A 27,197-nucleotide genomic window follows, 5' to 3' on the forward strand; every position below is an offset into this window, starting at 1 on the left:
GTCAAGACTTACTATTCAGGACATGATTCACTGTTATGTGTGATGTGTCACTAGAAATGATATTAAACATCTTATATATTAGTTCTTTTATCATATTTATGTGTCAATGTATTTATTTTATGTTGTAGATGGTTTAGATATTAAAAAAATTGAAAAAAATGAATATTTTTGTACCAAACAAATTTTTCCCGATTATTACCGATTTTTTCCCGATTATTTCCCCGCGTCGAATTAATCTCGATAACGATTAGTGCAACATTGATTTGTCAAGGTTGACCAACAAGCAAATAACCCCAACTCAACCTCAACGTGGCATTATAAATAGAAGAGGCCTCAAGTCATTTGTCACACACTCTTCTCTAATGATCTCTCGCCACTCGTTTGGGTTCGCTGGCAAGAGAGATCAAGAGGGAGAAGCCCTAGCCTTAGGTGAAGAGGAGACTAAGGGAGATGCCCTAGCCGCAATCCTAAAGGAGACCTAGCCGCAAGTGAAGAGGAGATCTGGCCGCAGTTAAGAGGAGATCTAGTCACAGTTAAGAGGAGAACAATACACAATCCTAAGGAGAAGCTCTATACGCAGTCCTACGGAGAAGCCCTATACGCAGTCCTAAAGAAGCCCTAGCCACAGACAAGAGGGAGGCTCCTATCCACAACAAGCCGCAGTCAAGGGGAGGCTACATACGCAGTCAAAGGAAGCTCCTATCTGCTATCTAGAAGAAGGCCCTAATCTGCAGTTAGGGAAGGTCCTGATCTGCTGTCCTAAGAGGCGCTAAATCCGTAGTCTCAAAGAAGCCTAAAGCCACTATCTATGGAGCCCTAATACACAGCTAAGTAAAGACCCTAAGCTAAAACAGAGGTAGCCCTCGAACACAGCAAGAAGGTGTCTTAACACAACATTAAGATGTATGGATAGACAACGTGTTTGTTGTAGGTGACAATGTAATAAAGGAAGCTGTTCTAAGTATGTTTTAAGGACCGCTTGCTAGGGGTAAAAGCCACAATCATAAGGTGAGGCTGTGTGTTGAAGAAGTCTGCCCTTAGACTTAGATCAGATCTACGTAGGGCTGGTTTCACATGCAGATTGGGTGCTAATATACTGAAGCATTGTTGATGTTTATGTAATTGTATTGAGTACATTTACTTTAGTGTTGCTATGTGCTAGGCCACAGGCGATAGCACCGTAGCAAGGGTTACTTAGGGTTGCTCTCTTAGGACTGTTTGGATATTGTTTTGGACTACTTCAAGTACCCTTATCAGATCAGAAATTCATCACAGTCAAGGGAGTTTAGGGCTGCATATTGTGCCCTAACCAGAATTGCAGGAGCAACTAACTATCAGAGGAATGTTGCATCTCTGTTATGTGAAGGGCCATTAGTTTGATGATCTCCTCAAAGGTTTTACTTCAACACTCTTTGTGATTGGATTCAGGGCTGCATTGTTGAACAATCATCATTAGTAGAATGGATTTTCTACCGCTGTCATAAAATCTCAGATTTGTATATTTGTACTATCTCTCTCTCTGCTGAACTATTGAAGGATATAAGAAGAATTGATCAAGGGTTTCCCCACATTGGGGTTTGCCCTTGGTTGGTGCCACATCTTGTGTCCTTGTCTTGGCTTGTCTTCTATTGTTTGTGTTTATGTTCTATCTGCATTTTACTATCATGCTAATGTGATTGCTAATCTGGACATTGATATTGGGCTAACAAGAAAATTAAGTAAATTGCTCTTAAGCATAGAACATACTAAAATTTAACAAACCTCCAGGGTCTTCCAGACAACTTGGTGTTGCTTCTCAACTTTTCATAGTAGGACTGTCGATCGAATCTCTCAAAGAAGATTCCTTACACTTTCCTTTCCTACTTCTCATGCAACAACATATCCTCTGAAAGTCATTCTTTAATTAAAACCAAGCTATGCTTGCCCTCTCACTCAAGGAGATTTCCTTTATCCAAGCTCCCACTTAATTCAGGGAGATCTGCTTTTTCTTTTCATCATTGAAGAATCTTTCGTGGCTTCCAACCATTTCATCAGAGTTGTCACCATCCTCATCATGCTTATCACATCAACGAACATCTTCACCATATTGAAGATTGTGTACTTGCACAACTTAGATAGCAAGTACAATCGAATCTATAGAAGCATGAAGTTAACCATATCAGAATTACGGAAGCATTTCAACCTTACATATATCAGATACCAAAACATAATTATAAACAAGAGACACATGCTCTTCAACATCTTGCTAGGGACTTTGTCATAAACCCTAGACTATTTTATACCAACTTTCATTCCATCTAGGGTTTCAATGTTTCTTTCAAAGGTGTAACATACCCTACTGTAACATATAGAAAACTCTAGAAACAATTCAAACAAATATAGATCTACAAGGCATCTAACAACTTTCGAAATTCATATGTTAAGGTTTTCACTAGGGATTCATACAAATCCCAGATTTCATACAAAAGAATCAATCAAAACCAATCACAACTTAGTCATGAACATGACCAACTTCCACTAGGGTTAGTTGCAAACCCTAGATTTTCAGTCAACCATCAATCTCAACTAAAACTCAGATTTCAACAATCTTACCCAAATCTCAAATCATCATATTGCCATTATGCATCAGAGATTTTTATTTCTATGAAGGTTTAACTCCAAAACCTTAGAATTTCATTTTCACAACCTCAACAATCATTATAGAAATAGTTTTTAGATTGTTATATCACACATACTGAAGAATTTAACTACTACTAGGGTTTAGCTGCAAAACCCTAGATTTACCAAACAACATCATCCTAGAACATCAAACTTTGATTAGAGCATAGTTTAAAACCATACAAACTATTTAACTCATACATCTAGGACATCATCATTAGTCAAACTAACTACACAAATATCAATAAAAGTTAGACATATAACAAATTTGATTAGACTAGGGTGTGATCGGAAACCACACATATTCCAATGAAGTCATTTCTAAGACATTATAAGGGCCTTGCTTACACATTCTATCAAACCCTAATAAGTTAGGATTTCGACATAAGAACATAGCAAACCCAAAAATTACCAATACTTCAAAGGTTCGGGATTTTAGACTTTATCATTCAAACCCTAAAAAGCTAGGTTTTCTTGATCATAGAAAAATCTCAATCATCAACAAGAAATTCAAACAACATTTCACAATATCCCCAAGCAGTTTAGGGTTTTCAGACATTCACATTAGCATACCCTTAGGTTAGGGTTTTCCAGAGTAACTATCTATGGTTCTATAAAATCAGGGAAGAATAGGAGTGGGGTAGATTTATCAAGTGATGAATCACCTAAAATAAGAATCAATATGATTCAATATAGCTAGACACAACAATGTTAGTAAGAGATTCTCAAACAAATAAACATTTATTATACATAAATCAATGTTTTAAAGCATACCTTTGTTCCTTGAGAAACCTTGTCTTAAGAAGTCTCTTCCATACTTGAGAATATAACAACAATTTTCCTAATCAAGACAAAATAGGGAGAATGATGATTAGTATTTAATATAATCAAAACTAAATGAGTAAATGAAACCAAAAACTAAAAGGAAATGAGATACTTATCTTTGGGATTTGTGGGGGGCTCCCTCCAAAGCTTGAAGGATACCTACTAACAATAAAAATGTTTTTTCCTAAAATATTTTAAAAACCTATAAATTCTAAAACATCAAAATTTTAAAAACAAGATATGAAAGCAAAGGACTTAGTAGGGTAAGTCCCTAATGTCAGATTCTTTGGGCTTGACTTTATTTGGGTCTCCTTCTTCAACAATGTTGGCTTGATCTCTTTCTCTCTTCTTGTTTCTTGGATTGTCGGGATAGACACTCCTATAGTGACCTTTCTTATGACATTGATAGCATTCGACCTTTAGACATGTCAAATTTCTTCTTTGGTTCTTTCGATTTCTTTCATATATTTTGAGCAATGTAGGCATTTGACACTCCTTTAGGATTGGCAGCTAATGAGATCCTTAATTTTTCCTGACTGTAGGCAATCCAAAGATCTTCAAAGGTGGGAGCTACCTTCCAACTATTAAGTTTTGCAACGAATGCACCCCAAGTAGGTGGCAATCCTAATAGGGCAGTGATCACAAGTTCTTTGTCTGGAACAATTTCATCAATGGGCAAAAGATCATCCCTGATTCTTGCTATCTTCACAAAGAACGATGCCACTGTGTCTTCTTGAGTCATCTTTGTGGTCCTTAGCTCATTCTTCAAACTTGCGACTTGATCGATGTTCTTAATAGTAAATAAATTTGACAAGGCTTCATACATTTCCTGGGGATGATCGATGTTAGTTATGAATGGGACAAGGTTGTCCTTTATTCCTTCTACCATCAGAGTCATGGCCACCAATTCTAGTTCCCCGTATTTTACTTTGTCAGCATCACTGGAATCCTCTGTAGGCTTCTTTACTTTTCCTCTGACCAAGTCCAGTACCTTGTTCTTTTCAAGGATTAGGTTAGTCCTCTTCTTCTAGGACTTGTAGTTAGAGGCTCCTTCAAATTTGTTCTCTCCTTTGATTGTGTTAGACATCTTCCTTGAATATAGTAGACTTCTTCCCTGAGATAATACTTTTGAATGGTTTCTTGATCAAACGCTTGAGACTACCTTTTTCTTCCTTCTTTTCCAAAGCTCTGATACCATGTTAGAAAATCAGAAAGGAAAAAAGATTTTCTTAATCTTGATATTTACTTGTGATGTTTCGGGTTATTATGATTCTTAATATCTTCTTTCTTTTAGTTCATCAAGCAATTACCAAAGCAACAACACTTAAAACAATAGACACTAGATGTAGGCACTATGCCAAGGAAAAACCCCCCTTGAGGGGAAAACCCAATCAAGAAATTATTCCTTTCAATAGTATTCTTTTGAGATTCTTCACCCTAGACAAGGACTAGACTTTCCCTCCACACCAATTTAGCGTCCCAAAATTTCGACCCCTTTCCAACAACTTCGACTAGGCAGCAGCTTCCGACAACAGTGAATCCTACTAGAATCTCACTACCCCCCTATGAAATGAAAGAAACTACCCCACTATGAAAGACATCCCTAACCCCACTTCAATACCCATAGAGTGTGTATGCATAAAAGCTCAACAATGGGCATTTGCATGCGTTTTGTCACTACTTGAACCCTTCGAAGGTCTGTAACTTGGAAGACTTCGATCTCGCAATCTAGGGCATGAAACAGAGAGAGAGAGGCACCAAAATTTCGATTTTCTTCTCTCCTTAGATTCCACCCAACTCGCACTTCCTTTGGCTTCCTGACAACAGACTTCACAATTTTTCCAACTACAAGAGATATCAAACTTCTTGTGTGAGGGTGTTGCTCCAAATGACTTCGACTAGCTTGTATTTATAGTGGGTCAAATGAGTGTCGTGAGGCAAACTTGATCTTCTTCTAGGCCGACTTGGGGTGGAGAATACATAAATCATATTTGACTCAATACTTAACCTTTTTACATGATTCAAAATCCCAAGAAGGGTCTCTTTAAAAGTACAATAACTCTATTGACTCAGAGTAAATCCTAGAAATCCTCAATGGGGACTTTGACCTAAAACATGGTGACCCAAGCATGAAACCCATGCTTTAATAAGTCACAATAATAATAATAATAAAATATTTTCTTTATTCTTTTGACAAGTACATTACATGATGACTCAAATACATTAAATGAAGACCAAACCTAGTTACATTTTCCAACAGGATTATCTTCAAGATCTTTTTATACGCACATATTGCCATGCCCTTACTCATCAATAAATATGTAAGTCCTCATGCCCTTACTGTAATGAACAAAGTTCGTATACGCAACAAACTACTTCAGAATACTTTGAAGACACCATTGTAGGACAGGGAATTATATATAAGAATATTTGAATACAAGTGAGATGATTGTGTTACAAATGAGGGTATGCTTTATATACCTAAGCAGGTACCCTTTCATGAATGGTCATGTCCTTAGGGACATGCCTCTTGATTTGCCTTCCTATTCAAAAAAATTTGTCCTCAAAACTTATTTTTAACAAGGCATATCATCTGTTTCTTTTTCTTTTAATCTTTTTGCATCTTTCAGAACTCTTCGAATTCATGGAGATGTCATCTTCGTTGATACAAGATGATAGGATCCTTTGAGCGATAAGTAAAATTGCGGAAACCTTGTGGTTATCGGAAACTTGTGATGAATTGTTATCACAAGACTGGATTGCATAAACTTCATTATTCCTTGGAACATACGTTTGTTGTTTATGTTTTGTGTGATACAAAACGCAAAATGATTGAGTTGTTTGCTCTTGTGATTCGAATGTTGATAAGGAATTCTTTTGGTTTGACTTTTTCTTATCAAGTGTGTGGCAATTTTATGATTTACTTCAGGTACTGAGGTTGTTGAGTTGGTTACAAAATCTTCACTTGGAATTTCCATTGTCTGAACTACAACATCTGAGTGTGTTTTTTCTTCAACTGGCTTGTCTTCTTCTTGAGTTGTGATATTCACTGGATTGGTATTCATTCCATTCTCGTTAACTTGAATTTCTTCATTTGAAGATTTTGACGCTTCTTTGTACCTTGTTTTCCAATGACTTCTTGTCGTTCTTAAGTTTATTAATTTGTGTTAATAATTTTTCACTATGGTCCTTAAGCTGAGAGACTTCTTCATTTTTGTCAGCAGTGATTTTGTCAACTTTCTTTTGCATATTTTGTATTGCCTTTTGACTTTCTTGTAAAATTACGTTTGAGATATCTTGTATGTCTTCATGTGTTACTGAATCTGGCTTCAGCGTAACGCCTTGGAGTGTTATTTTCTTCTTCCTATAGGAAAATGTTAAATCCTATGTCATGATGACTATATTTTCCCGATATTCCTTTATCTATATGGATAAAGCACACAATTGCTGGGTAGGCATTTCATTCTCTCATTGTGTAATGCTCCAATGGTAAAATTATGGAATGATTTCTTCCGAATAACATGAATTTCCTAACCAACTGTACCTTGACCCTTAACTATCAATGAATTATAAATATTAGGGCTTATTTGTTCCATTGAATCGAAATGATTGAGGCTCTGCCATCTGGAATTGTGTAGCTATCGATCAGAGATTGGACCGGAAGAAACCTCTCTTTTTCGTCATATTCACCATAAAGGATCGTAGTGTTTCCAGGATCATAGTGTTTCCATCTAGGGTGATTCCATAATAATGTCACCTTGATCATTCCATAGCGATTGAACAAAGAATTGCAATATAAATGTATAATCCCCAATGTTTAACTGTAAATCTGTTATTTTGTATTGTTTTTTGTCCATGAAGTCTAATTTTTCGATTGTATGTGACTCAGGAATCACCAATTGGTTTGGAATTTTAGGGTTTATATAATTTTTACTTTCAACAGGAGAGATAGAAATAGTAATATCTTTTCCTGCGAGAGTTCCCTTAATTCTAAATAGCACCTTAGTTGAGTGAGGTTTTTAAAAATATTCCTCTACTAATCTCCATTTTACGTTTTCTCAAACATTGTAATATTTCAATTTTAATACTTTATTATATAGGGTATTATTTTTATATAACCCCCTTTTCACCCTTTTTTAATAATTTCTTCTCTTCTATATATTTTAAATTTTTTCCTTGTATTTAAAATACTTTCCTTTTATATGTAAATATATAAAGCTTATATAGTATCCTTTCTCCTTAAATAGACAATTTATTTTATCCCCCTTTTTTTTCTATAACTTAAATATGTACGCCTTTAATATTTCGCTAAATCCACCTCCAATAATATCACACTTCAATTTTTTTAACATACAGTGTCAATTACAAGTTAGCATGGCAATTAATTTTTTTTTTTTGAAATCCGTCGTGCCTGTCCCTTGGGATGCGACTCCTTTTGCTAGATCTTGCTAGGTATGTTGCCTCATGCGTTGAAGACATACGATTAATATTCGATGGACCAAGAGCATTAATAGGGGTGGTCTAAACGATGACGTTGGAATTGCATGTCGACGAATGTATCTTAGCTGGGTCGAATGGCGGCTGTCAGACAGCAACTGCACAGTGGCTGTGACAAAATTCCTTGCTGTAGCAGAGGCAGGACAAGCAGTGTCAAGCGTATAGAAAATAAACAATAAAGGACGTCGGCCACTGCACTGTTTGGGGTCTTAGTGGGGAACTATGATCACTGCATTGTGCGGGGGTCAGCGATGAACATCGGGTAATGGTTGGCCGCATGTATTATGTTTTTCTTTTTTTGTTTTATATTAATATTTTTTAATATGTGTTCTTATATCTATAATTTTTATTATATTATTTTTTAATAATTTTATTTCTTCAAATGTAGCGTAGGATGATCATAGGTAAGTTGTATTTTTTTTCCTTTGTTTCTTTTATATGTATATTTGACTTTTTTTTTAAGTCGCTAAAGGATGTTTTTTCCTTGTCTAATGCATAGTTTTAAAAACCGTTCCGGTCTAACCGGTTACCGGTCTAACCGGCCGGTTGGAGGCCTGGCCGGTCCGAACCGGCCCTTCTAACCCGGTTTACACCCCAATGTGCCCAAAAAAAGGCCCTAACCGGTAAAAACCGGCCGGTTTAGGGCGGAACCGGCCGGTTTATAGCAAACCGGCCGGTTTATGGACAGGCCGCCGGTAAAATGAAAAAGCGCTGCGGTTTTTGGAAATGAGGGTGGTTTAGGGGTTTTGGGGGTGAGGGAAAGGTATTTTCCCTCCAAAAACACCCTCACACTTGCTATAAGACACCCCTCTCACTCTCATTTGTCTCACACAACTGATTTGGAGTGTTTGTGAGTGTTTGTGAGTTTGTTTGTGAGCTTGGAGAGTGTGGAGTTTTTGCTGAAGTAGTCATCTTGGAGTTGGAGTTGGAGCTATTTTGGAGATAGTGTGTAGCTGTCAGTGGAGTTGCCATCTTCAAGAGGAGGCTAAGGGAGCTAGTTTGCATTTCCAGGTAAGGATTTGCACTTGATAATTCCTCATTTGAGTCTGCTGTCCATGAATTTTTTTTTTGTGTTATAAACTTCTCACTTCTATGATCTACCATCCAGGGAGTCATCATGCCTCCAAAAGCCGAAGATACTGCATGGGCTCATTGTGATATGATTGATGGCAAAATGATCTGCAAATATTGCCAAAAATCCATTCAAGGAGGGGGTATTAACAGGTTCAAGCAACACTTGGCTGGGATAGGAGGCCATGTAAAGCCATGTGGAGCACCAAATGAAATAATAGGGCATATTAGGGCAGAATACCTTCAGAAGTTTGAGACTCAAGTCACTGAACCAATAGAGAAGTTTGTGGCTACACAGTTTGGGAGTCGAGACTCAACCAACTAAGTTTGATCATGATGACTGAGACTCATGAGAAGTTTCAACTTCAAGTGATAATGTTGATCACTATTATAGTATTACTATTATCATATATGTAGAGTCTAGACTGAAGTCTTGTAGTAGGCCACTGGCCCCATAGTTTGTAGGCTTTATTTTTGCACTCTAGTGGCCATTTAGAGCCTCATTGCTTATGTATTTTGTCGATGATATGTATTGCACTCGGTGCCATTTTGATATATTCACCTTTAAGGCTTTACATGGTATATCAATGAGCAATCTTTGCATATTTTGTCTCTATTGGCTTGGAATCATGGTTTTAAATCTTAAAAATAGTTTTTTTCATTAAAAAATAATTATTTAATGTATTTTTCTAAAACCGGTTCGTTTAGACCAAACCAGTCCCGGTTAGACCGGTTCCGGTCGGTAAACCGGTTCATTAGGTGGACCGGTCCGGTCACCGGTTCCGGTTTTAAAAACACTGGTCTAATGTGGTCAATGACTTGATTGTTGAATGGAGAACCTCCCAAAAGCTATGTAACAAAATGCTTCAATTGCAATGACAATGAAATTGAAGTAGGGTTGATGGCCAAAGGCCGGTTCCGATTGACTCTGTGCAGGGATTGAGTGGCTAGAGGATCGAATAGCTATGATACCAATGTTACGAACAAGGTTCGTATGCTTAGAGGAATGCTCTGATACTGATGTAATGAACAAAGTTCATACATGCAACAAACTACTTCAGAATACTTCAAAGACAAAGACATCCATTGTAGGACAGGTAATTATATATAAGAATATTTGAATACAAGTGAGATGATTGTGTTACAAATGATGTTTGCTTTATATACCTAGGCAGGTACCTTTTCATGAATGGTTATGTCCTTAGGGACATGCCTCTTGATTAACTAATTACTATTTAATTAACTATTTCTTATATATATATATATATATATATATATAACACTTAGTTATATATTTATTGATGACTAAGGGCATGGCAACATGCAAGTATACAAAACTCCTGAAGATAATCCTAAGGTTGAACTGAAACATCGAGTAAGAAGAAATAATGCAGATTTGGAGGATAATCCAAATACATATGAGGACTTACATATTTATTGATGAGTAAGGGCATAGAAATATGCGAGTATAAAAAGCCTCTGAAGATGATCCTAGAGAGTAGGACCAAAATGTTGAGTAAGAAGAAACTCGTAATGCAGATTTCAAGGATAATCCAAATCAGTGTTGATAATATCGGTATCGGGAAAATATCGGCGAGGGTCCAGAAAATATCTTATCGGCAATATCGGCAAAAATATCGGCAAAATATCGGCAAATATCGGCAAGCATAAAAAATAATTTTTTCAAATTTTTAAATATAGCCGATATTTTGCCGATATTTTCAAAATATCGCGATATTTTGCCGATATTTTCCGATATTTGCCGATATTTGCCGATATTTTCAAAACAGAAAATATCGCGATATTTTCTCGGCGATATATCGTTTTGCCGAAAATATCGCGATATTTCCGAATATCGCCGATATATCGCCGATATTATCAACAGTGATCCAAATAATAGACTGCATATAATTATGTTTAATCAAAACTGTTGGCTGGTTTCAAAATAGTCAAGGAGTGAATTGAAAGTTGAATTATAATGATGATGCTCATTGGAATGAGTTAGCTGGTATGAGCTTGAAAGGTAGACCAAAAGGAGGTATGACATCAAGTTTTGTGAATTATGCTTTGATGGCTAACGTGTACAAATCTTTCCAGTCTCGTTGTTATGAAGAAGCTAAAGGAAGCCTACAATGAGAAAGAGCTATGCAAGCTGAACACAAGACTTTGATGAAGAATTAAACATGGGCTCGCTTAAAGATACCTCAAGGAAAGAAATCCATTAGTTGTGAGTGGGTCTATAAAATCAAGTAAAAGGCAGATGGGATGCTTGACAAAGACAAAACAAGAATCATAAGCAAGGGGTTGACTATGAGAAGACAATTGCCACTACTGCAAAAATGGGAACAATCTGATTGGTTCTGATAATGGAAGCACAATTTGGTTGGAAACTCCATCAAGGATTTTTGGTTCCACAGAAAGAACATTTGGCATGTAGATTGAAGAAATATTTTTATCAACTGAAACTATTTCCCAAGGCGTGTTGCACCAAAATTGATAGGTATTTGGGAAAAGCAAGAATGGTGTAGTGATGTCTGTCATTGTCATTATCATTATCGGTAGCAAGGCAGGAGCATTTGCAAAGGTAAAATCGGATGTATGTTAATCTTTTAACATGACATATTTAGACCTTATACATTATTGGGGTCCAGGTGTAGAAGTTTAGCAGACAGATAATCATAGTTTTGCTTAACAAACAAAATATGCTAAAAGTTTGTCAAGACAAGTTTAGGATGGCATATTGTAAAATCTCATTTACAACTATGGAGGAAGGGTTGAAACTTTTTGCCAACAATGGTTGAAAGGTAGTCAATCAATCAGTTGACAGGCAACTAGTGGGCAGTTTGATTTATCTTACTGCCACTGGACTTGATTTGAGTTAAGAGGTCAATAAATTTTCTGATTTATGCAAGCTCAAAAAATAAAACAGTGAACAACAATAAAGAGGGTGCTATGGTCTGTAAAGGGAACATTGGACTTTGGCATTCTATATGGGAAAAGGAAATAGCCTTTAGCTGTGTGGCTATTTATATTTAGATTAGGCATGATCTGTGGATGACAAGAAGTCTACAACAAATATGTTCACTTTTTTCTTCAAATATAGAATATAGAGAAGCAATAAAAGGGGCATATAAAACAGATTTGCATATTTGCAAATCAATCAGGGTAAGCCCATGGTAGTTTTTTTCTGATAACTAGGGAGTTCTCAAGCTGGAAATGTACCTCATCTTCCATGAGCAAACTAAACATATTGATATGCATTGTCATTTCATTTGATTACTTGTAGAAGATGGAGATGTTGAGCTGAAATATTGCCCAACAGTCAACTAAGAACCAGAATTTAGACATTCTCAACAATTCTTGTCTTGGATAAGTTTGTGAAATATAATGGCCATTTAGACTATAGAGTTAGGCATATTAGTAAAGTCACTTTTTGACTTGTGTTGTATTGGTGACTTAAAACTACTTTTAATCATTCAAGGGTTTATGCACTTAGGGTTTATGTTATTCCTTTATAAGGATATGTGATTTCTCAATTTTACTATTAAAATAATAGCTCTCCAAATTAGTGTTCTTTGTGTGTTCGGTTTTCGTAATAGTCGAGAGGTTGTATACTCTGATTTTGTTTATGGATGTTTGTCTGTTATCTCCGTTTAAGTTACGCTAGACTACAGTCCATTTAGTAGTGACAGAAAGCAAGTGTATTGTATTAGTTCTCTTTACATTTTCATTTCTAATTTGTAAGCTATGTTACCAGATCTGTCAAGCCCGGGGTTGGATTCATGGATCCCCGAATCAGATACGGATCCGAATTTGGATTTGTTATTTATTTATTCATTTTATTTTTTCCCAAATTTGTTATCTTTAATCCACGCGGTTAAAGATTAAGACTGCTTTAAGATGGAAATGTGATGTAATGCATAAGTTTAATCTTTTTTGTGTTTTTCAGTTTGTGATGTAGTACGAAAATATAAAACTCGTGTGATCTCTCGTTGTTCCCGCAAATTCTCTAGTTATTGGCTGGTGTTTTTTGATAGCTCAGGAAACTTACTTCATAGCTTTGGCAGGAACTTTTAAAGTCAGTTGTAAATTCTTCGGCTTGCAAAGGTTTTTGAATTTTCCAACAGTTTGACGGCTATTATAAACTTTAATGCATCCGCTCTTAAATATTAAAGTTAATCAATATTTAACTTCGAAGCATATTAAAGGTAAAACTAATATACTAATATAGTAAAGCATATTAAATATATCCTTTAACAAGTTCCTAAAATATATTATAGGGAAAGTGAATTAATGTTTAACTTCAGAACATATTAAAGGTAAAGTTATATATTAAACCATATTAAATATAATTTTTTTAATGTGGTTCACGGGCATTGAGTAGCTGTTACCTCCACGGGAAAATCCAGGTAGATCAATCCTGACGGCCAAACTAGCAAGGCCTAACCCCAAGGGCGTCAAGGAGAGTTGGGTGTCATGGAGAGTTGACCGCGTGACCTCTCAATAAGCAAGGTAGTTAGCAACAGAAACTTGACCAACTGAGCTATCTCTTGGGGCTTCCATATTAAATATAGTTAATTTTACTTTCTATATTTTAATGTATTGAATTTTAATATCCAAAATCTCAGTCAATCGAGGCTGTCTATACCTCTGAAGCAGCAAAGAAGAGCAAACAACACTGACAGATGAACAAGCCATTGCAGGCCTCAAACCCTTTTCCTCTGCTAACCTAACCTGAGCAGAGCTAACTGGAACGAACAGGAAGTAGGTCGCCATAGAAGGAAATAGGGATGGGATTTGCCGGATAAATTGTAGCTTACGGAGTGATTCGTCTTTTTAAGTGTAATAAATGCTAAAAGATCAAAACCTCAAATAAAGAGTGAGAACCTCCAATTTTGATGAATTTTTAATTTTAAAATTCCAAGCTAGATAGACTGATGATAATAACTTCTGTATATGCAACAATGTAATATTTAAAAACTCAGAGATTGGAGTAGCAAATGCAGGAACTGACAGAAAAAATGCTTTTTCAAAATCAGTGACCAGTCTCTTGTAAAATCCTCATAATAAATAACCCAGAAATTTGTAACAGCTTACAGGGAGTGATTTCTGGATATGTGCTCAGCTAAAGTTTGCTACAATACCAGAGAAACCCCCTTGTCACTGAGCTTTTAGGAACCATTGCTACAGTTGAGGATGGATGTAGGATGAGATGACGTTTCAAAGATGAGAAAATAATGGATTGTATTTCTAGGACTATCTTCAATCTATTTTTGTGGTTTTATTTCATGTGGTATTTTCAACATTTGATGATACCAATGGCAATAAAATATCAATCTAAGTTTGTAAATATTTGCTGATCAGTGCTTGTGCTGCAAAGTATGTCATTATGGGAATAAGCTAGTGTCCCAGTAATATTTGTTTCAAACATGCTAAATTATCACAATTTATGTCATATGAACCAGCTGAAACAAGCATTAGCTGTACAGGCTCATTGATATAATTATTATGTTTACTGAAACAGATAAAGTACATGGAACATCAGAAAACAAATTCAAGATGATGGGCATGATGTTTCAGATAAATTGTGATCACATTGACAGCATAAAATAATTAACTTTAAACACTTATGAATGATACATTAATTATACGATTATATATATATAGCTATATAGCTATATAGCTATTTTTTACGTAAAATTTTATATTTAAATATTTAAAAATATTTTTATTTTGTTTGTACTTGATGTTTCGCTGCCATATCTGGATCCTGGTTTTTCAAAAAGTTGACATATCTAGATTGGGATCCAGATCTGCATTTGTATCCAGATCTGCATCCTGGTATCTTAATTTATAAATGCTCCTAATATTTGTTTCTATAGATTTTTTGTAGTATAAATGCGGTCTTTTAGGATTTTGTTTCTCTTCTCAGATGTATCATTTATGGTAAGGGCTTTGTCGTTCCAATGTTGGAGATTACTTATTGTGAACCTTATGTATCTTCATTGCGTGTATTGCAGATTCTCCTCTTTTCAGCAACCTATGATGAGAATGTCAAGCAGTTCACAACTAGGGTAATTTCAAAAGCAAATCAGGTGTTTGTGAAAAAGGAAGAGTTGTCTTTAGATGTAATCAAGCAGTATGTAGTGAAATGTCCAGATGAACTTGCTAAAGTAGAGGTTTTAAAGGACAAAATTTTCCCACTGGCTGAAAAACTTGGGCAGTCAATAATCTTTGTCCGCACCAGAGAGAATGCAAGTATGTTGCATAGCAAGTTAGAAGCAGAGGGTTACAAGTGCACTTCTATTCATGGTGGACTTAAGCTGGAGGACAGGGATTGTGTAATTAAGGAATTCAGAACAGGACTGACAAAGATTCTTATATCAACTGATGTGCTTGCACGGGGTTTTGATCAAGCACAGGTTTGCTTTCAATGTTTTCTTCGCACTTAATGTTGTATGCTTCTTGTTTAGAGGATTTCTTTGTTGAAGCATCTTTCACTGTCTGCCTTAGCGTTTTATGACATCTTGCAATAGTTAAGAAGCTAATAAAAGGAATCTTATGACAGGTAACCCTGGTTGTGAATTTTGATCTCCCTATTAAACATTCTCATCCATTTGACCCTGATTATGAAGTATACTTGCATCGAATTGGTCGAAGTGGGCGTTTTGGTCGCAAGGGTGTGTTTCTCCTGTCTCAAACATGCACAGTGCCTTCCCTGCTTCTTACGTAGACACCTACAATTTGAGCCAATGACATTTAATTTTATCCAAAATCTATAATGGGCTACTTATTTTTTTGTTTTACAGGAGCGGCTTTTAATTTCATTTGCACTGACCGAGATGAGCAAACAATGAGCAAGATAATAAGCTATTTTCAGCGACAGGTACCTGAGGTAAGTTAGTAGCATCTTGATTTAGTAGCTCGACTGAACCTAAAGCATTGTTTTTTCTTCACGTCATCTTGTAGTACTGAAGGGTTGAGATATCTTTACCCATGAAGGGTTTCTATGCCTAACCTTTTGTATTCAAGATGTTGGAATGTGGGAAATTATTGTTCTTTACAGAGATCCAATTTTTATAAATGGGTCAATTATTGTTGGGCCATGCAGGTACCTTGGAATAGTGAAGATGCTTTTGAAGCTGTCTTGAAAGATGCAGGGCTTGCATAAGTAGCACACCTTCTTTGAGTCTTCAGATTAAACTTTTGTTCATACTGTAATTCAGCTTGTCTGCGAACAAACTTTGGCATTTAAAAAAAATGATTTGCAATTGCGTTTGCAAATAAAATGCAAGTCATGTTGGCTTGGGTTTGGTACTGGGGACCATATAATTGTGTTTAATCTGTTTCAGTTCTTGAGGCAATATTTAGCCATGTAAATGCATCAGAGGTATGATTGATGCCATCCATGCCTATCATGCAAGTAAGACATTTCTCTTTTGATAAGAATTTTCTCATTATTTCTGGTTTCATATTGGATTGGAAACCATTCTATTCTGCTTTTGAGTGTAGAAAACTTATTATTGTTACAGGCATTGAACTTGTGATCTCTGTGATCTCCCAGTTAACATGCAATCTTCCAACTGTATTTTGTACGCTTGGTTTTAGTTCTCCATGTTCGTTTGACTTTTTCTTTATGTGAACATGCTTAATAGGAAGTTGGTATTATTTCTGCATTTGTAAATGGCTCCACAATCTATCTGTAATTATGAGTATTCGAGGATCACTGATGACCTACTTTTCAAGCTGCAATGGCATTCCTCTGTGCTAGTCATAGCCATGAATCCTTTATAATAACATAGTTTGGCATTTAACTTGGTTTCTCTGAAGCTTTCAAACAGCAAAACATTGAAACAAGCATTGCCTCTTTTTTGCAAAAGCACAAGTGAACTTATGAGGCCATACAGTAACCTAATTATCCTTTATTTATATTTTTAACACTTGCATTTACGTCAGAGCTAGATGGGATTTCCTAGCTAGGTTTGGAAGCGTGCATTTTGTATGCACATTTTAAATTGTTAATATGATGCAGGTAAATCATTCATGAGAAGAATGATTGGTTTGATCCTTAACATTATGGTGACTACTCGAAATTGGCATGGACAAATGTGGCTTGAGGCACAAAATTGTAAGTGTCTGCTTTATAAAATGGTAAATTAATGCAGGAAAGAGAATTAAATGTTTTGGATCAAAAGATATTGTGGATGTTGAAAACTCGATGAATTGTCAATGAAGCAAGTGCCAACATTTTGAACAAGTCGATTGAATCCTTTTAGAGGCGTGAAAGGATGCTTTCTAATTGTAATCTGAGATTAATAACTCTTTGAATATTTTATTAGTATACAACGGATTGGAAAACTAACTTACGAGGAGATATCTCTCCAATTCTAACGAACCTATACCACGTATCTCCCAACCACAACAATATTATGTCCACCACACCACTACTGGTAGGCAATGTAGAGAAGGTTAGCCTTGATCCTTGTTTGATTATTTTATTAATAAGCAACATACTAGAAAACTAACTTAGCAAATAAATTTCTCTCCAAATTTAATGAAGCCAAAACACAAACACTATAACATTTTCCTTCCGACCACAACAATATTATATCCAATGCACCCATCATGCCCTATAACGTTTCTCAACCCAACCTTAGGGAGAACTCAAGGCCCAATACACCCCTCCTTGGGTAACTCAAATGAAACAACTTCACAAAACTTAAACACTGGATTGAAGTCCAAACCCTGAATTTTGCATAAATTGCCAATAGGATTTAGAGGCCAACCTCTCGTATTTATGTCACATTTAAGTACTTACATCTATGTTAAGGCTTTATGGATTTCCGAAGTCTCATGATTCAAATTGGATCATTATATTGTTTGTTATCCATCTTGATGCTTTCCGAGTGGAAAAAATGGAGGAATAAACTCATAGGACCATTTTTACCAACATGACCTAGTTTGGCAAATTGGGGTATGAAACTTTGTGGGAGCATTTTGAGGCATTAAATGACGTTTTTTTAGGGTAAAAAATTGATGTTTCAGCGCTACACATTTTCCTCCTATTCTACATAGATTTTTCCAATGATGCAAAAATCGCTTTAATCAAAGACCATATGCAAAAATTATGCCACTTGGAAGTTGCCCTTTTCAGCATTTGATAAATCAATGCTCCTCGTGTGTTTCATGACATGGACTATCTGCGTCTGGTGGATCCTTATCTCTGGCAATGTGATCATTGACTAACAATTGTGGGTTTTGGTCTAACGACAATTGTAATTCCCAACAAATGGTATTAGAATGTAGGTCACAAATGAGATACACACCTGGTTTGTGTTGGGGGGAGATTGTTGGACATTGGATAAACCAACACTCCCATTATGTTTCGTGACATGGTGATCCAGATTTAAATAGGAACACAACAAATTATAGATATAACCAAAAATACAGAGATGCAGTAGAAATAATACTTCATTTCATTAATGTAAAATACTGAAATATGCTTACAAACAGAAATGGAAATAAACCAGCTAGGGCGATGGTAGCTTATCTCTGAGAAGAGATGTGGTGGCTACATGCTTCTAAACTGTCTTATAATGAGGCTCGAAGGCCTATTTATTGTTGAGAAACAATGTAAAACCCTAAACATACAAAAACCTAACCCTAGGAGATGAAGCACCAAACTATGGGCCCCGTTTGGGTAAATTGGTACAACAACTTCTCGAGGTCATAACTTTGGCATACGATCTCTGTTTGACGCGCACATTACCTCATTAGAAAGATTTGTCTGAGAACTACAACTTTTGGATGAACAATATTGGTCTGTGCACCCATGTTGCTCCCAGTTTTCCCCAAAAATGTCGTTTAGGGCTTCAAAACGGCTCTGGAAGTTGAGGACCCGAAAAACTGCTAAAAATAGTAAACTGTGCTATAATTAAGGAAACTGAAAAACTGAAAGCGACAGTTGTGGGGGTCCAAGTGGGATAGGTGAGTGGCCACCAACATCCACCTGGATCATTCCTCCCCTCTTAGGAAGCAATGGTCCCCTTTGTGTTGATTTCCTCCATGAGATGAGGAAACTTCTGCTGAACTTGGTCCTTGGTGAGCTGTTCTGCAACCTAAGATGTGTCCAGTAATGGTGGGAGACATGGTCGAGGGCGGTCCACATTGAACACTCGGGGCAAACAAAGGAATGAGGGAATGTTGTACTCCAAAGCATTGTTCCACAACCTTGGTAATGGTGTAAGTGTTGGAAATACTGAGGGGGGGGGGGTGAATCAATATTCCTTTTGAATTGTTACTTTCACTAGTTAGATCACTTATATGTAGAACACAAAATGAACAATAGGAATAAATGTTTTTATTAATATAGTATTTACAATGAATCAAGTACAATGTATATAGGGCTCCAACCTTAGATGAAAACACCAATCTTCAAGTTTTCAGGCTCCAACCTGTTGTCAAGCGCCAACTTGGACTTTTTGTGAGGCTCCAACCTCTAGGGCACCAACCGTGTCTTGTCAAGGCATCAACCTTGGATTTGGGAGCAACAACTCCAAGGACACCAATCCTTTTAATTATGAGGCACCAACCCCAAGGGCCCTGACTCTATCTTTCAAGGCACCTACCTTGTTTGTTCGAGGTTCCAACCTTCAAGGCACCAACCCTCTGCTATATTTTGTCTAGATGTGTTTAATAGTAATTCTCTGCTCCCAAAATATTCTTCATTGAATTATGTCAATTTACAGCTTCACTGCTATATTAATGACAACCTATCTTCATACAAAGTCTTCACAATTCTTCATATTGCCCAAACAGAGTCTGCAGAAGTTACCTCATGATGATTTTAAATAGCCATCATGATTTCCAACAATGTTTCCAAGATCTGTTGATGCTTTTCAACAAGATATCTTTGATAAGTTGAGCTAAGCCCTCAATATTTGCACAAAGGCAATTCTCTGTTTTCAACCCTCTATTCTTTACTGTTGTGGTAATTGTTTTAGGAGTGATTGCTTCTCATTGTTCTTGCTATCATGATCTCTTACTTCCCAGAAACAAACTCACAAATGCTTCAATGCTGGTGCTAGCTACTGCTCCCTTCAAACGATGTCAGATGAAACTTTATTTTTCCCTTCACAAAATTGTTCTTCAGGTTGCGTTATGTACTTGATTAATTCATCACTGGTCTGAGCCTTTCAAAGGTTAACCCAATCAACAGAGTTTCTCGTCCTTCGGCTTCCTTCTTTCCTGCTAGACCTTCGGCTTCCTTCTTTCCTGTTGGACCTTCAACTTTCTTCCTTCTCGCTCGATCTTCGACTTCCTCTGTTCCTTCAAGTTCATGAGTTGTGAACTATTACTTCTTCTCACTGTAATTGATGCCTAAATGACCTACCTCAAGTGAAGCGTTTCAACATGTATATATATATATATATATATATATATATATATATATATATATATTTGAGTTTTGCCGATAAATGCAATGACCCATTCATTGGTGGAGGGGCCGACTTGTGGATGAGGTGGTATATCAAAATATATTAGAGGGCCTTTTGTTAATATTCAATTATAACTTAGCCTTTTTACAAAAATCGCATTATAGGAGAGGCTATACCCATATTATAATAGAAGTCTGGCGGTCCCCATCTGCCACATCACCGCTAATCACAATCGCAACTTTTCAGAGGTCTCTTACTACACAATATATCGGAGAGGCCATTTTTAATATTCACAAGGCCCACATGGAGGTCCCACATGCCACGTTCTTAATCGCAATTGCAATTATTCGAAATCCCGCAATCACAATTCTTAACATCACTGATGTAACATGGCCGATATTCATACTGCTGATGAAACAAACGCGATATAATATTAAACCATCGTTAATAGATCTGTCGGGTTCACAAGTCTTATCGCAATCGGCGGTCGGGTTCACAAGTCTTATCGCAATCAGCGGTCTGGTTCACAAGTCTTATCGCAATCGGCGTTTCGACGGTGACAACCCTTATGATTTGTGTAACTTCCCCGATACCTGGACGCGATACTACATAAAGGTATATTGTATGGAGCTATCGTGTCTGCGTATTATATCATAATCGGCGTTTTGACATCCCTTTGAAACTTGCGATTATTGCGGATGCAATATTTCATTAAGTCATACTATAATGGTGCAGTGGGTCCGCAATGTTATCACAATTAGAGGATTTGGATATACATCCCTTATGATTTGCAATATGAATGTTCCAATAGGCAGATGTGATATTTCATTAAGGTGAATTGTAATGGTCCAGTGGGTCCGCATATTATATAGCAATCAACAGATTTGTATGTGACAAGGTTTTAAGGCTAGCGATATGGCAGATGTGATATTTTTTAGGGCGTGTTGTAATGGGACCATCGAGTCCATAACTCATACCGCAATCGAGGGTTCATTACTTCCTCCGATATGGCTCTTACTCTTGGCATATGCGATATATGTGCATTGTCTTCGCTTGTCGCTCCTGTGGTTTCTCTTTACTCCTATCCGGTACACTACTTCGATAACTCTTCTTCTATGCTCCGATAACTCTTCTTTGATGGATTTTGATGAACTCTTCCTGCTCCTATTGCTTCATGAATCTGCTCTACATGGCTTCACATCATTATATACTATCCAAAATATTGCCATATTGACATCAATGAGCCATATCAAAGTGGTCTGAGCTTTTGATGGGCTTTGGTAAGGCGTTCTTTCTACATATGCAACCTGACTTTGTTGCCCACTTGAAACTTGTGTGGTACCTGATGTGGATCATGTCGTTGCTTGTACTTGGATTTTTCCAGAATGGAGTGGCGATAGATTGGCTTGTTGGGTAGATGTGCTCCGGAAGTCAGATCAGATGAATGCTTGACCTGACAGTGCAACGGTAGCCCTGTGGGTGTGGAGAAGATGTCCTTGTCTTCTTTCATGACTGTATCCACTTGCTTCTACTGCGTGGAGGAACCCTTCCCGGGGGCCATGGATGTGGCTACGATCTTCCCCTTACTTTGAGAGCGAACTAGACATAAAATAAATTTCCTAGTTTGGGAGATGATCTTACTGCATTTCTTAGCAGAGATCAAAGAAGTTGCGATAGGTGGGGCTACCTCTGGTATCTTGTATAATGTATTACACAAAGAAATCATAACAACGCGAGGCCTTGACTCATACACAACATGTCGCTTCCGCAAGTATGGTTGGCCTAATAATACATCACAAACATCAAGCATTGCAACATCACACAATACCTCATATATGAAGGGCTTGATGCTGTAGGGAAGGCGACACTGTTGACGGACTTAGAGATCTTGTCCTTGGTGAAGCCACTCATTGTTATATGGTTGCGGGTCTGGTATAGCTGGTAGTCCTAGCCGCTTCGTGACCTCTATTGAAATGAGGTTCTTTTGGTTGCCACTGTCGACAATGAACTGTAGCGGCAAACCCTTCACCACATTTGTGAGTGGAAAAGGCGCTCCCCCTCCTTTGGATCTTCGGGCTCATTCTTTTGGACCTTGGTGGTGGCAACAGTGGCACTGGGCTTCACATCAATGATTTGGTTCCATTTGTCATTCCCCTTGTCGGGTTCTGACTTAGGGTCGGAACATGCATCTGATTTTGAAGCCTTCAACTCGGCCACCAGCGACTGCTTGGTCCGACACTCACTTGTGTAGTGAGTGGAGCTCTTATGGAACTCACACCACTTTACTGTGCCTTTCTTTGACTTCGTGGTGTTGTTCTTTTCTTGCGGCTTCGATGAGTTGTCTTGGGTCACCCTGCCTTGGCTTTGTCCTTTGTTCTTCGGATTCACAGATCCAAAGTCTCTCTTCTTTTGTTTAAACTTTTGCTTAATCTTGACAACGTATTGCTATGTCGTGCCGAGTGAGGAGATGTTCAGGAACTTTATCTCGTCCCGAATGTATCTATGTAGGCAATTGTGGTATTTGAGTACCAAATGCGGCTCAAAATCCTTGATACCGAATTTTGTGCGAAAGGTATGAAAAATATTTGTGAACTCCAACACATCTTAGTCCCTTCCCTATTGTAGCATGGTCCACTTTATGTATTTATCTTCATAGCCTTTGACAGGGTAGTATTGCTCCTTGATGGCATCCCGGAATGAATTCCATGTGGGTGCAGTGGAAAATAGTGAGCTTGTACTTTCATCCTTTTTCTCACAGTAGGTTTCCCACCATTCCTTGGGTTACTTTGAGAAGTGCAAAAGTGATATTTTCCCAGTTGGAAAAATCATGAACAGAAAAATAACAATCTAGTAGATTTAACCATTTATCTACGACATTTGCATCTATTTGACTCTCGAATATGGGAATTTCAAAGTTAACTTGTACTTTAAAGGGTGTGGTGTTTCCAGAGTATCTGTTGGAAGCAGATGCGTCACCCCTGGGTAGCCGCTGGAGGATTTGGACAAAGTTGTCCATCATCGCGTTCCTTTTTTTGCTCGAGGGCCTCTTCGAGCAAGATTTTGATAGGATCTCCTGCCCCCTCGTCTTTCTTTTCATCCGCCATTGGAGGTCGTCGGGATTGGCCAGGCTGGTCTTGCAAAGGTTCGACTAGTTCAAGCCATGACTCCTTATATCCCGAGCTCGTTGGGGACATGCAAAGAAAAACAGAGAAAGAGCAGACTATTTTGATACAACTGATCTAGATTTAAACAGGGACACAACAAATTACAAATATAACCAGAAATACAGAGATGTAGCAGAAATAATACTTCATTTCATTAATGTAAAACACTGAAATATGTTTACAAACAGAAATGGAAATAGAGTAGTTAGGGCAATGGGAGCTTATCTCTGGAAGAGATGTGGTGGCTACATGCCTTTGAATTGTCTTACAATGAGGCTCGAAGGCCTATTTATTGTTGAGAAACAATGTAAAACTCTAAACATCCAAAAAACTAACCCTAGGAGATGAAGCACCAAACTATGGGCCCCGTTTGGGTAAATTGGTACATCAACTTCCTAGGGTCGTAACTTTGGCATACAATCTCTGTTTGAAGTGCAAATTACTTCAATTAAAAAGATCTACCTCATGGATTGATGTTGCTCCCATTTTTCCCAAAAAACGTCATTTAGACCCTCAAAACAGCGCCGGAAGTTCAACTCGAAAAACTGCAAAAAATAGTAAACTATGCTACAATTAAGGAAACTGAAAAACTAAAAGAGACAGTTGTGGGGGTCCAAGTGGGATAGGTGGGTGGCCACCAACATCCACCTGGGTCACATGGACGAACCACCTCTCTTGAATCCTTATCTCTAGCAATGCAATCGTTGACTAACACCTGCTGGTTTTGGTTTAACGACAATTGTGATTCCCATCATGACCTTCTTGTTATGTCCACCATAATTCAAGAGGATGCCATGTTAGCCCCCATTACTTATGGAAAAAGGGACTAGCCACATGATCATGATGAAAATGAATCTAGAAGAGTCTATATTGTAACTCTGGTTAAGAGTTGAGGGAGTTAAACATAACCACGAGTAGACTATTGAGATGTATTATAACTAGACACTAGGAGGAAAAGGGGTTTTCTTTTCAAGTGCATTTGTTCCATAAATGAACAAAGTAGTCAAAAAGGATTGGGAGAGATCATACAAAGCGGATTTGTGTATTGTAGTAGCCTATAGGCCTCATACCCTACTTTTTTATACTCTTACCGTTTTCTATTCAGAGAAAGAGAACGAAGTGACTTCACCTTCTAACTAGGTTTTCTCCTGAAAGCGTTTGTTAGGTTGTATTTTGTTTCAATAATGGTTTTTTGATTTTTTATTTCATTGTTCTCTATTTTCTACATAATTATAATTTGCATGCATATGCAATAAATAGTGATTTACGTATCCAGAAAATTAAAGAGAAATAAACTATCATAGTGTAGATTTTGAAATTTTAAGTATAATTCATCAGCTCTGTTGTGATGAACTTTATAGTGGAATATCCACAGTAGTTTATGTATCGTATTGATATCAAAACATGCTTCTTTGAGTATATTATGAAAATTTGCGAGGAATCTAGATCGACTAAGCCAAAATTCATAAAACCTTAGTCATGATTGATGAACCTGTGAATAACCATCTTGATCTTACAGAGGAGAGGTTTTCACAAGTGGAAGGACAAGTTGCAGACATAAGGCCTAATGTGAATCTCCTCATGGCAACCTTGACTAATAAGCAGATGGGGTTTTTAATGCAGAGGTCTGATCAAAGGGAACATCAAGAGATCATGAAGAAATAGAGAGCGAGCCAAGAAAGGACTCGAAAAGGATCAAACCGGTTTGAATGTCGTGAACCATTCACAAACATTGTTCAAAATGGAAGTGAAGGTCGATATCAAACTGTACCAAAGTGAGATTGACATTCTGAAGCTAAATACTAGTTGCATCAATTAAAAATTTATTTTAGTGTTCATCATATAGGGAAAGAACAAATGATTTCATTTGCGCAGTTGAAATTAGAGGACCATGCCCTAACATGGCGGGAAAACCACACGAAGACCTTGAGGTTGGAAGGAGATCCTTTAGGGATCAAGTGGGAGGACCTTAAAAGCCTCATAAAGTCACAATTTTACCCTATTGAGTATGTAAAGGACCAATGGATCACGTGGCACTACATCAGACAAAAGTAGGGGCAAAGTGTACAGGGGTACACTACAAAGTTTAGAAAGATGGCCATAATGTTGGGTATCTCCTCAAAATACCCAAATGTACACTTCAAGTATCTGGGAGATTTACGCAACCATTTGTAGAAATAAGTGATGTTTAAGCCCAGATCGATGGACGAGGCTTGTGTACTGGCATACTACTTGTAGAACATAGGCCAAAAGAAAGACAAATCAAGTGGATCGAAGTAGGAGCATCAAGATACTTCTAAGGAGGGGAAGAAGAGTTGAAAAGGGGGGAAATATAAAAAGGCGACAACCATATCACACAAGTGCAAGGATCAAACAACTATTGTAATATTGACGGTCATACAAAGAAGTGTTGGAAGTTGTAGCTAGAGCTTAACCCAAAGAACAAAAGGAAAGATAATAAGAAAAATCTCATGGCCACTAATTTGAGCAACCAGGTCAAAAGCAACTTGGATGTGGATAAGAAGATCCTTTATATGTCAATGCAAAAGGAGGTGAATCTGAGTAGCCTCCAACAATAGGGAGCGAAAGAAATAACCAAACTCTTCCACATAAAGATACATGTCAAGAAAACAAAGATTGATGTTTTGTTTGACTCAGGATCATAGTCGAATCTCATTGTAGTAGAGCCAATCAACGAATTGGGATTGGAAGTTTGTGTGATCTTCCAAGACCATACCCATTAGGATGGGTAAATAATGATGCAGAGTTAAGGTAACAATATAGTGCAGAATTAGTTTTGCTATCCATGGTGATTTTATTGATGAAGTATAACTAGATGTAGTTACCCATGATGTATATGGAGTGATATTTGGAAGTTCATACATGTATATGTGGGATGCAATCTTCATGTGGAGAGCCAATTTGTACTAGCTCGTCAAGAATAGAAAATCATTCACCAACAACACACACAAAGCCAAGTCAAAATTTTCATTGGTAAGTGTCAATCAAGCTAAGAAACTAATCAATTCTAGCAAGAAATTTGTTTTATTGTTTTTAAGAGATAGTCAATCTATAATAGAGTCAGTAAGAGCAAGGATATCCCTGGAGGGGTGTATTGAGTAACAGAAACACAAGTCAAAAGAGTTTCTACCTGCATACATGGTTGTGTTCCAGGAGCTTAAAGGGTTTCCACTCAAGAGGAAAGTGGAGCACGAGTTCTAGCTATTGTCGGACTTCCCATTGCCAAACATTGGGTTATACAGGAAATATGTTATAGAAGCAAGGGAGGTTAAGAAATTGTTGCAATAGCTATTGGAACAAGGTGTCATTCAATCGAGTACATCACCATGTGGGTCACCCATCATCATAGTGTCAGAAAAATTGGGACTTGGCAAATGTGTATTGATTACAGGGTGTTGAACAAAATCATGCTCAAGAATAGGTACCTCCTACGCATAATAGATGATCTGCTATATCAGTGGAAATAAGCAAAATATTTCACCAAGCTACACTTAGAATTCAATTATCACTAGACTCAAGTCAG

General features: G+C 37.2%; 1 protein-coding gene across 2 annotated transcripts in view; it reads left to right on the forward strand.

Moving 5' to 3' along the window:
• Positions 1-16,646, forward strand: part of LOC149211014 (DEAD-box ATP-dependent RNA helicase 38-like) — a 320,229-nt gene extending 303,583 nt beyond the window's left edge. For both annotated transcript variants that reach the window (XM_089396858.1, XM_089396859.1), the window contains 4 exons: positions 15,072-15,473; positions 15,620-15,731; positions 15,861-15,946; positions 16,163-16,646. In XM_089396858.1, the coding sequence (XP_089252984.1) occupies positions 15,072-15,473; positions 15,620-15,731; positions 15,861-15,946; positions 16,163-16,222 (660 nt within the window). In that variant the 3' untranslated portion in view covers positions 16,223-16,646. The remainder of the gene's footprint in view (positions 1-15,071; positions 15,474-15,619; positions 15,732-15,860; positions 15,947-16,162) is intronic.
• The last annotated feature ends 10,551 nt before the right edge of the window (positions 16,647-27,197 follow it).

Source organism: Pinus tabuliformis, chromosome 1_2 (assembly GCF_031772625.1).
Source record: "Pinus tabuliformis cultivar Carrire ecotype Pingquan chromosome 1_2, CPIR1, whole genome shotgun sequence".
Taxonomy (NCBI): domain Eukaryota; kingdom Viridiplantae; phylum Streptophyta; class Pinopsida; order Pinales; family Pinaceae; genus Pinus; species Pinus tabuliformis.